This window comes from Tasmannia lanceolata, unplaced genomic scaffold (genome assembly GCF_043159265.1).
Source record: "Tasmannia lanceolata isolate RefF3 unplaced genomic scaffold, GAP_Taslan_0.1 ptg000004l, whole genome shotgun sequence".
Taxonomy (NCBI): domain Eukaryota; kingdom Viridiplantae; phylum Streptophyta; class Magnoliopsida; order Canellales; family Winteraceae; genus Tasmannia; species Tasmannia lanceolata.
The window spans coordinates 8,080,356-8,092,364 of record NW_027518681.1 but is presented as its reverse complement, the minus strand read 5'-3'; the positions used below and the strand labels follow the sequence as shown (position 1 = coordinate 8,092,364).

General features: G+C 37.9%; 1 protein-coding gene across 1 annotated transcript; it reads left to right on the top strand.

Annotated features, from left to right (window-relative positions):
- The first annotated feature begins 1,863 nt into the window (after window positions 1–1,863).
- Window positions 1,864–11,388, top strand: PCK1 (phosphoenolpyruvate carboxykinase 1). The gene is made up of 13 exons (XM_077377897.1): window positions 1,864–1,980; window positions 2,677–2,943; window positions 3,423–3,601; window positions 4,389–4,542; window positions 4,631–4,715; window positions 8,326–8,426; window positions 8,663–8,961; window positions 9,122–9,295; window positions 9,394–9,459; window positions 9,844–10,022; window positions 10,286–10,455; window positions 10,603–10,771; window positions 11,068–11,388. The coding sequence occupies exons 2-13, from the start codon at window positions 2,684–2,686 to the stop codon at window positions 11,209–11,211; spliced, it is 1,980 nt and encodes a 659-aa protein (XP_077234012.1). The 5' UTR covers window positions 1,864–1,980; window positions 2,677–2,683; the 3' UTR covers window positions 11,212–11,388.
- Window positions 11,389–12,009: the final 621 nt, after the last annotated feature.

Genomic DNA, 12,009 nt, shown 5'->3' with positions numbered 1-12,009 from the left:
TGAATGATAAAACATAGTTGGATGACGTGGATCCAATAGGACGCCCTTGCGGGTGAGTTTTTGGAAGGACTCTCTTCATTTCTGCTTTATAATTTAAAACTACTTTAGATATGAGATACCAAGCAAGCTCTTAACCGGGGTGAAAACCAAAACAAAGACTTCAAAAGGAAAAAGAAAGGCCATTTAGATAATTTAATATAAAAACAAGATCTCTGTGCTACTCACCAACCGTGGAACTTCACTGTCATTGAATCTAATCAGATTCATTCAAACAAAGTGTGGGCCCCCACTGGACAGCTGCTTCTATAAAACCAATAACAAGTGGGGCCCACTCCTCAAAACTGAGAGATTCACCCATAGCGAAAGTTAAGTTTTTTTGCTGACAAATGCTAGGACTAGTCGCGCAAAATAGAAACTCCTAGGAAATGTAAGAACAGATTGTTTTTGGATGGAGCAGAACGTCGGAACATTCCTGTCGTCTTTACACCCCAGCATGCTGAGATTATTAATTATCCCACGTTCTCAGTTTTTAGTGCTCGTTTGTGGGCCCTACCAAATCATAGAAAGAAGATGAGATGATCCTAACCCTTCAATCCAAAAGGAAGGTTCTTAATTGGAGTCCGACTGGGTGCACAGTCACAGTTCCACCCAATCATAATGATCAATTGTTGGGCCCCACATGATAAAATTCATACGTAATCAAGACCGTTGATCTTGTTGACCATTATCAATGGTTCAGATTATTTTTTTGCAGAACCTTAACCCAAGCATGATAGGTAAAGGGCTAATATTATCTGATCAAGGCGTGGTAAATGGAATTGGGTAGGATTTGTGAACTCGATCCCATCCCTACAACACACATAGGGCCTAAGAAAGAAGCTGATGGTCAATTTTTGGGTCCCTTAGGGCACAATTATGGGCAATCGAGACCGTCCATCTTGTTGAACATCAAGTCACAATTCACATACTAGCAACCATGGTACTTTTACCAATTTTTAGAAGAAATTTGAGGGAGGGTAAAAATTCAGCTGGGGACTACAGTAGTTTGTCAAAGATACAAGCCATTCATTTGTAGGTCCCAATCATAGATGATCTAACATGTTTTTATAAATGGGGTGTGAATTGGACGGTTCAAAGATTTTTAAAAATAAGGGTTCAATAATCGCTATAAATTGGACCGTCGGGATTTTTTGTCCATAAACCACCAGATTAGGACCCACCAAGCTACTCATTTGGATAATAAAGCTGCTGGACCCCACTTAAAAATTAGAAAAATACCAGCCAACTCCATGAAAGTATACAGTGCTGGAGAATAAAAAAAGGAATAAAACTGATGAGAATTTATATTGTGAGACCCACTTTATAGGATGATCCAAACCGTTCATTTGTTTGCCGACAAATGTAAATAGTAGGGTTAGAATCCTCCTGTAGAGATGATTTGGATCAACCTAACAAATGAACGGTTTGGATCAACCTATAAAGTGGGCCCCACTTTAAATTTTGAAAAATACTGTACTTAGGCCCACACACGAAAAAAGAGTAGGAAAGAAGCGACTGAGTCTGACTCATTTTGGACGGAACTGAAAAACGAATTCAATCCATTTTAACCAACTTTTTCTCCCTATTTTTGTACACGCTACGGATAATCACATACATATATCTCCCCGTATATATATGCGTTGTGTATACGTAAGACTCCGTTTCTTCTCATTAAACCCCGTTTGGATTTTTTCGCTTTGTGGGGAGGTTTGGTTAGAGAAGGGTTAAAATTTGACCGCGGTTAGAGCGGGTTGTAGTTAGACTCGGGTTAGTTGTGCCTTTAAAAGGCAGCCTCTACTGCTTTCTTTTCTCATTCATTTTCTTCTTCGTTATATCCCATACTGAAATTGGATGCTGTAGCTCTTTGATTCTCTTTTGTTCTCCTTTTTTTTTTCCTGTTTTTCTTTTTCTTTTCTTCTCGTTTCAAGCTCGTAATTTCTGGTGCGGATTCCTTCTTTTTTAGAGCTCTGTTTTTTTTTTCTTCTTTCGACTTACGTTGAATCTATTGCATGGTTGGATTTTGCTTCGTTTTATTCGATTCTAATGCGTTGGGTAGAAAATTTTCTGGGTTTTTTTTTTGCAGGTTTTCATATTCAATGGATTTTTTTTTATTGATTTGTTATTTGTTTTAGCTTGTTCTTGATTTTGAGGGTTTTTTTTTTTTTTTGTGGGAGATTTTAATGCTAGGTTAAAATGACGAATATTGAATATTTTTTTGTCCTTTTTTAGACGTTGTGTTTTACAGGTTTGCCATTTATTTTCGGTTTTTGTTGATTTTTGTTTTGTGGGCTATTTTGATGGAAGATTTTGACATATTTTCTTTTTGATTTTTATACGAACTGATTTTGGATTTTTAAGAGATTTTTTCATTCAAAGAATCTCCTTTACAGATGTCTCATGGTCATAGCTATAAATTGCTGCCATTTTAGGAAATTTTGTTTAAAATATAAGCTTTGTCTATTAAAGCATTTCCTTTACTAAAACTCAATATATTCGGAGCATTAGTTTTTTCTGTTCGTTGTTTCAGGACTATACCCTTTCTTCCCATAATATTTACGGATTTGCCATTTCTACAAACCAAAAAAAAGCACCCTTCTATTTTTCTTTCTGGGTCTTATTTGTATGATTATTTTGCAGAGGAGAAATGGCGGGACGAAAAGAATTCAGCTTCTCAAAGGGAGATGTTGCTCGTAACGGGCTTGCCAAGGTCCATACTAATAAGAAAGAGAACGGAATCTGTCACGATGATAGTGTCCCAACGGTAAAAGCTCAGACAATTGATGAACTACATTCCCTTCAGAAGAAAAAATCGGCCCCCACAACACCCACTAAAGGAACTCAAGGAGCTTTTGCTCCACCTTTGTCTGAAGAAGAGAGGCAAAAACAGCAATTACAATCGATCAGGTATATATATATATATGTATACAAAAAACTAAGTAGAAAACAGAGAGAGAGAGAGATTGGGGGATGAAATTACCAAAAAGACCTTGAACTATATAGCTCACTATAAATCCATAAATGGGTTGATGAAAATTCCCCTATTTGTCGGGATATGAAGAACAGACCCAATCAATTTCAGGACTTAAAAGGGTATATTTTGTGGGGTTAAAAATGGCATTTTAACATTTTTTATCATTTTGGTAGAAAAGAGAATTAGTAGATGAAATTAGTTGATGAAGGTGCAAAAATTACCTTAAGGGTGTTTTGGTCATTTTATATAGCAAGGCATTCTAAGGGTGTTTTGGTCATTTTCGTCAAATATGGGGGCTGTACCGAAGATATTCTGAAAGTTCTGACTTCATTCTATTTTATTTTTTTTTCGGGTTTTTACCCTTGAATGGTATGATTCGTAAATAGGCTCTATTTTTTACCTTATTTTACAGTGCTTCTCTTGCGTCCCTGACGAGGGAGACGGGCCCAAAGGTGGTAAAAGGAGACCCGGCCCGGAAGACCGAAGCCCCAAAGGTTGCGCACGTTAGCCATCACCACGTGGCTCCAACGTTTACCGTTAGTGACAGTTCCTTAAAGTTCACCCACATCCTCTACAATCTCTCTCCTGGAGGTAAGAAAACTTCCCCCATCTCGGTAAATTTTTTCTCCCTCTAACGTGCGCCGGGCTGCCAATATCAAACAAGGAGGCTGCCTAATAAGTTCCACTCTATACATCTCTAGTCGTCCGCAGTGTCAAAGATATCCATGATTTTGTTCCTAAGTTTCCTGATTTACTCAACGACCCCTAGAATTCTGGGTTTTTATTTTAACTATTTTTAAATGGGCGTATCTTGATTTTTGTCGGAGAAAAAAAGGAGGTTATTTTAGTCATTTCACTTCTACTAAGTTAATGCGTTTCTTAGTTTTCCAGCCATATTCTTTCTATTTAGGCTCTCTGTTCACTTCTTTTCCCTTGTGCTGTTTTCCGTGGAAAACAACCTTTGTTTTCTTGTTAAGACTTGACGAGATAGAATTTCGGTGTTAACTTCTTTTCCAGGAAAAAATGTGGAATTTCTTATTTAAAAGCTGAAAATGATGTGGAAATTAACTTTTTCCTGTTACTCAAGATTTGGTTTCCGATTAAATATATCGGAAAAAGGCTTTCCAAGAAAAACGTAACCTTTTCCTTGACAGTTTCCTGGATTCTTTTTCCTTCTACCACGCCACCTTCAGGGAAAAAGAAGTGAACAGAGCTATAAAGGAAATCTAGAAAAGTGATATTTTCACCTTCACTGTTTGTCTCTTCCTAAAAACAGCTGTATTTCTTTACACCGTTTTTTGTTTTGTCTTTTCCTAAAAATGATTTCATTTTCACAAATGAAAACTAACCCATGACATTTATTTTCTCTGTTTTGTAGAGCTTTACGAGCAAGCTATAAAATACGAAAAAGGGTCGTTCATCACATCGAGTGGGGCTTTGGCCACCCTTTCGGGAGCCAAAACGGGTCGCTCTCCACGAGACAAACGTGTAGTCAGGGATGAGACAACTGAAGATGATCTTTGGTGGGGAAAGTAAGTCTCTCTTATAGTCTCAAACGAGCGTCTTGTGTTTTGATAGGTGTTTTCATATGTAACTCTCTTTTTTTTTTCCTTATTTCAGGGGTTCCCCTAATATTGAAATGGACGAGCACACATTCCTAGTGAATAGAGAAAGAGCCGTTGATTATCTCTGCTCTTTGGACAAGGTATTGCCTCTTTTTTTTGCACTTCCATCTTTTATTATGGATATGGGTGTGTTTTTTTTTTAAATTTTATTAGTGAGATTTTCTTTGGTAATTAGTAAAACCAGAGATAATTAGTTTATTTTTGGACTATGTATGATAAATTTTAATTATATACTTAATAATGGGGTATCACCTTACCCCTTAAGAAAGCATTATAAATAGAAATTTGGTTCCTTTTCTTTGTAGGTGCTCTCTGCCCATTAGATTACAGCTTTGCAGCATATAGGGAAATGTTATCCGCACTTCTATATTTTGATGAGGGCACTCTCACTTTATTAAAAGTACGGTATGGACCGCACCATAGGATGATCCAGACTGTCCATTAGATTGACTAGAGCCTAAATAGGTTGTGCCCCAAAAATCACTTCCATAGGTTGATCCTAACCCTCCGATCTGAATGTTAGAGGGTTGATCCAAACCCACCATAAATCGGAGTGTTAGGATCAAACTATGGAATTAATTTTTGGGCCACAAACTATTTAGGTTGTGGCCCATCTAATGGACGGTTTGGATCATCCTATGGTGCGGGCCATATCGTACTTTTAATAAAGTGAGGAGTGCCCTCACCAAAATACAGTAGTGCGGATAACATTTCCCTATATATATATTCTCCCCCTTTTCTTCCCCGGCCCCGTCCCCTTCTACTGGCCTGGGAAGAAAAGGGGGAGAATATATTACTTCCCTTTATGCCATTTCTGCATGCATTTATTACTAAGACGCCACTTTCAATCCTTTGCCCCATGGGTTTATTTTTTCTCTTGTGGTTCTTGGAACTTTTGTTTATTATATTATATTGTGAATTAACAGAGAATATCTATCCCTGTATTTTTATTTCTCTGCGATTGTGCATTGTACTTCCTGTGTCATTTATCTCGACTGATGCACCTACACACCCAAATTACCTAAAATCACTACCCCTCTTTTGATATATACACCATTTTTTTAGGATTTTCATTGGCTTGCAGTTGTATCTACCACCCTTTTTTTATCCTTTTCAATTCTTTCTTTCTATTCCATAACTCAAAAAAGTGGTTTCTGCTAACTTGCGCCCATATGGGAACTTGTTATTATTTTTTTCCCCCCATTAGAGACATTTATCATATTATCTCCTCCCCATTTAATGCCACAATGCTACAGACATTGCATTCCCAGGATTACTGCTTTGCCCATATTTTATTTCCAAATTTTCATGATGTTATCTCTCTTGTCTTCTTCCTAAATGCCCCTAACTACAGTGGATACGTTTGAAAAGACGGCTCCCTACTTTTCTGTCTTTTTCTGAGTATAATTATTTAGTCCTCGGGCTAATCAAATTGGTGGTCTGCCTTCTCTAGCCCTCCCCAGTAGGGCCATCTTGGGTCAGGCCAGGCTCAACCTGAACCCGTCCGGATGAACCCATTTTTTTCTCAGGTTGGGTTGGTGCTTGCTCAGACTGGGTCGGGTCATCGTTGAAAAAAGGCAACTGGAATTTATCTCTGGTCATGTCCATTTCGACCGAAATTTCGGGAATTTCGTCAAAATTTATAATAAAATATTAATTTTTTATCCCGTCAAAGAATTTTGATCGAAATTATCAAAATTTTGGCAATTTCAATCGAAATTTCGTTCCAAAAAATTAGGGGTTTCGTGCGTTAAGAACAAATTTCGCTTTCAGATAAGTCCGAAATTTTAGCCGAAACCGAAATTTAAAACCATGGTCCAATTAGAGTCATGGTTTGGAGCATAGTTTTAAAACTTCTCAGTGTCATCATGGACTCCCCCAAATCGACTCCTTTTTCCCTCGACCACGTTCAGCATTTTGCCATACAAAGTCAATAAAAACTCCTTTAACTCATAGGAGTTATGACCGCTTAACTGAGTACCCAACCGCGTCAACCGCATTCTTGGCCACGTCCGTGCTGAGTAGACAAGGATTTTTCTTCGGCGCATTTTGACCCACATAAGTAACCTAAACAGAGACAAAACCTGACTTTCCTTTTTCATTATTTTTTATGGGTAGCATATATGAGGGTATGAAACCTCTCAATCCCCATATGTTAGAATATGTGAGTTCCAACCGTTGGATTGGGTGTTGATCTCACCATTGGATCTTCTTGTGGTAGATTAGGTAAGTTGGTTAATGAGGCAACCCACTAGAGTATGCAGCTCGATTTAAATAGTAAGTAGAATAGATAAGAATATTCCGAAAGTTTGCTTGATTTCTTACTATATTTATCATGTATGTGCAAGCACACCTTAAGATCCACACATTCTAACACTATGAGTTGTTTTCTCATGACACTTAAGTTGGTCCCAATCAAATGATGCATAGCCCATGTGGCTTGAGCTTCTATGTTGGATCAGTGGAAGAAAATAGTGTATGGCAATTCAATTGTGGGGTGGATTATCTTCTTTTCCCACTTTAGAACAGAGTATTTGGCTCCTATATGTGTCGCCGTGTCGGTGACTGTAACATGTCTAATTCATTCATGGGGAGTGTGAGGATCCCTCTGTCATGAGACCCTACGTGTGCTGGCACTTACATCTCTTGCATTAGTAGGATAACAAGAAAATCTATGAATATCTCTCTGTCATTTTCCAAGAAAAAAAGCTTTGAATTGAATCTCTCTCTATTAGCTACAAGCCAAGCAAAAGATGGTTGACATTCCAACAGAAGCATGAGAACATGGCACCAGCATTACTGTTGTCCACTACTAATATTTGGCCGGCACTATTAGGGAACATTACTGTTATAGAAGACTGATACACACAATTATTCAGTGTATATAAGCTATGAAACATTCGTGCTATAGATGACTCCTCACCATCATTCAGTGTATAAACCATGTTCTCCCATTTGGTGTATGATCAACTGTCTATCGTTTGATCATGATTTTACTATGAGCTTCGACTTGACCTCTAGGAGCGATATTTATAATGCCAAAGAAGTGTATTTAAAATTTAAAAACTCATCTTAAGTTCCCAATTGAAATTTTTAGATTTTTTTTCTAAAAACTAATTATTAAATCTACATGAACAAAACGTGGTTTAAGTAGATTTTTTCTTTTTAAAAACTTAATATTAAATCTACGGGAATAAAACATGTGAAACTATAAATCCTAAAACTTGTAATTCTAATCAGTTATAAAGTTTTCATCACTAATTGTAATCCTTATCTATGTTAACCCTTCCTCACTAACATTTTGTAACGCAAATCTTTTTATACATTTATTGTTAGCTTTTAATGAGGCTTATTACATGTTTCATGTTGACTTTCATTGTAGCTTCACATTTATTTCCTCTCTACTTTCTTTATAGTTTTCTACTTCTCACTCTTTCTTTTTCTAAACCCCTCACTTCCCCATCCACTTCCCATATCGCTTCTTGCTCTCGCTTTCCACTTTAGCAACTGTAACTTGATCATTCCTTGTAGTATAATCTTGTAAAAAAAATCTATATTCTCTTAGGAAAATCACGTTTAACACTTGATTTTATTGGATATATGTGGTTAGGCTGTATTTTGTAATGGTAAATTTCTTTCTTTGCCTTGAATGTGATCCCAATTTGATTCGCATTGACGTGACATGCACAGGTGTACGTGAATGATCAATTTTTGAATTGGGACCCAATGCATCAGATCAAAGTCCGGATTGTCTCTGCAAGAGCTTACCATTCCTTGTTCATGCACAACATGTAAGTATAAAAGAAAATATTTATCCCACTCTACTCTCCCATGGCCTACGAGTACCCAGATACGTCCTCTTAACGTTGTCATTGTCATTGTATACATAGTAGTATCACTCCAAGGTAAGATTGAGTGGAGATTTTGTTGTGATAAAAACATGGTAAAAGTTTTTTTTAAAAACAAAAAGTACGAATGGCCAAATACGGTATAGCTAGAGAACATACGATAACCGGGTGGGTGGCAGGTGTATCCGACCTACGCCTGAAGAGCTGGAGGATTTCGGTACTCCGGACTTCACCATATACAATGCCGGCCAGTTCCCGTGTAATCGTTACACTCATTACATGACATCGTCAACTAGCATAGACCTTAACCTTGGTAGAAGGGAAATGGTCATTCTCGGCACTCAATACGCCGGGGAGATGAAGAAGGGTCTGTTCAGCGTAATGCACTACCTCATGCCCAAGAGACACATCCTCTCCTTACATTCTGGCTGCAATATGGGGAAAGATGGCGATGTCGCCCTCTTCTTTGGATTATCAGGTATCGACGTGGCGCTGTTGCCCGTCGTGGATTCACGATTCATTGTCTTCTTGACTGACCCCTATACATGCTTTATTTGATTGAGTGGCGGGTTTTTTTTTTCTCTCTGGATTTTATTGTTGTTTAATTCATTGATGCGTTCTCTTTTTTACTTCTTCAGGTACGGGGAAGACGACTCTGTCTACAGATCACAATAGGCTTCTGATTGGAGATGATGAGCACTGTTGGAGTGAGAATGGGGTGTCAAATATCGAGGGGGGTTGTTATGCAAAATGCATTGACCTTTCTGGGGAAAAGGAGCCTGATATCTTTAACGCCATCAAGTTCGGGGCAGGTACTAACCTGTAACTTGTTACCCTTTAATTTCTTACTTTATATCCGTCTTAGTATTTCTCTGTTTGGGGTTTACTAATGACTTTTGTGCTTTGGCAGTGGTAGAAAATGTGGTGTTTGATGAGCACACCCGAGAAGTGGAGTATTCAGATAAATCTGTCACAGGTATACAATCCTAAGCCTTTATTAATCTCCTTAGTTTGTTGGTGATTATATGGTGTTACTAAAATTAGATTACCTTCAATGAGGTAAGGAAAAGACCTAATGAGATACGCATTGAATCAATCGTAGGCAATAACTACCATGAATTACACTAAGAAAGTACTTTTTCTTTTAGCCATTTTAGTCAAACAAGAGCAAATTTAGTGGGGTCAAAGGCACTGATATTTTGAAAATTTTGGTGTACTTCAATTCCCTGAGTTTTTGCCTGATTGAGTACATCCACAATGCTAAGATTACTGTTTACAGTTCTATAAAGACAATGCAATTGGCGTAGAAATTTAATATCTTGAATAGTTTCACAGAGAGGTCATATTGTTGTTGTTACAGAGAACACTCGCGCTGCTTACCCGATTGAGTACATCCCCAATGCTAAGATTCCATGTGTTGGTCCTCACCCAAAGAATGTAATCCTCCTGGCATGTGATGCCTTTGGTGTGCTTCCGCCTGTGAGCAAACTCAATCTGGCACAGACCATGTACCATTTCATCAGCGGCTACACTGCTCTGGTATATGTTACACAATCAATTCTACCCTCTTTACATACTAAACTAAGAAAAATCTTTTCAGAGAACTGGCTAGTCCCCCTTGAATTGTCTGAAGTAATTTTGTTTTTCTTTTTCCTTTTTTATTTTGAGCTCCTGATAGTTCAAGAGTTTGTTTTCTGTAATTATGTGCCTTCATTTCTCTAAATTTTTCTCCTTTTTTTGAATTTGAGGAGTTTTTTTGTATGTAATTGTTCACACACAATATGTACTTCAATATGTAACAGGTAGCCGGCACTGAGGAAGGCATAAAAGAGCCACAGGCGACATTCTCGGCCTGCTTTGGAGCAGCGTTTATAATGCTGCATCCCACTAAGTACGCAGCCATGTTGGCCGAGAAGATGCAGAAGCATGGTGCCACAGGGTGGCTCGTCAACACTGGTTGGTCCGGAGGAAGGTATATATAGCTAATCCAAGTAATTTACATGAAAACAATTCACTTGTGGAATCACATTGCCATTTTTTTTCTACAGAGACGCTGTTTTGCATTTGATCATTCTCTATAGTTAACCAAGGAACCTTCTAAGGTTTGAACATTTTGCAGGTATGGGTCTGGCAAGCGCATTAAGTTGCCATACACCCGGAAAATCATCGACGCCATTCACTCCGGCAGTCTTCTGAAGGCAAATTACACCAAGACTGAAGTGTTTGGGCTCGAAATCCCAACAGAAGTTGAAGGGGTTCCTTCAGAGATCCTGGAGCCAATGAACACCGTGAGTCATTCCTCATTATTTCTCTTCATTTCCATAATTCAGGGTACAAAATGGGTCATTACATTCACATGTCGCAAAGTGATTGAACACTATTTGGCCCCACTGATCGGACAATCCTGACCGTTTCTTCAACCAGATGAATGGTCGAGATCAATTATGATGTTATTGAATGGGTCCCAGTTGCAGTGTTCCTCACTAGGGTCATACATTAAGTGCATCTCACAATAATATCATGCATTTTCCTTTACTATATTTGATTTTTGGTTTGCTAAAATAATGTGATGATTGTTGGACAGTGGGCTGATAAGAACGCATACAAAGAGACGCTTCTGAAGCTAGCTGGACTGTTTGAGAAGAACTTCGATGGTTTTGTGAATTACAAGATCGGCAAAGACAACAAACTGACTGAGGAAATTCTCGCGGCTGGTCCCATTTTCTGATTCCAGTAAACAAAATACAAGAGAGAAAGAAGGGGGTTACAACTTAAGGGAGAAATAAAAAGTATTAAAGTAGAATTGTGTGGGCTAATTCTAAAAATGTAGCTTGTTTGGATGACATGGAACCTCTTTCCCTGTGTAACCTGATTTTATTTTATATAAGTTGTTCTTGTTATATAAGTTGCTCTCTCTCTCTCTCTCTCTCTCTCTCTCTCTCTCTCTCTCTCTCTCTCTCTCTCTCTTGTTTCATCACTTATCTCTCTAGTGGAAAGTTTTGCAGATGTAATAAATAACTTCTGAAGAACACAAATATACATAAGGATTTTGATGCAGGTGCATCTCGCAATTGCTAGATCAACGGCCAAAAGTTAGATAGAGTTTCTTTTTATTTTATTATTATTAGGAAATTTATTTTATTAGGATTTTCTAGTGGTTGTGGTCCAAGACTAGAGAATTTAGGGGCTTTACTTCTAGCAAGATATTTCTTTTGAGAAATTGTAGGAAAAGAAGTTCTAGATGAATTGTGAGATCTTTAGGATTTGTTTTAGAGATTTTCTAGGGATAAGAGTTGTCGATGGAAACAAGCCACCCTCTACTTGTGTTGTTGCCCATTTCCCCAAGCCATCTTCTGCTTGCTTGTTTCATCCAACTAAAGGTTACTTATCAGTCCATCTCCTTTCTTATTTCCAGACAATTTTATCAACCCTTATCTCACCCTTGCTACATGACCAAAACTAGCCAGCATTGCCTATTTTAGCTACCACCATATTTCAGCCATTCAACATCCAAAATACCACTTGA

Coding starts and splice junctions, on each gene's coding strand:
- PCK1 (XM_077377897.1), top strand. CDS start 2,684: ATGGCGGGACGAAAAGAATTCAGCTTCTCAAAGGGAGATGTTGCTCGT. Junction 4,716..8,325: donor ATCTCTGCTCTTTGGACAAG/GTATTGCCTCTT, acceptor TGACATGCACAG/GTGTACGTGAATGATCAATT. Junction 9,460..9,843: donor TTCAGATAAATCTGTCACAG/GTATACAATCCT, acceptor TTGTTGTTACAG/AGAACACTCGCGCTGCTTAC.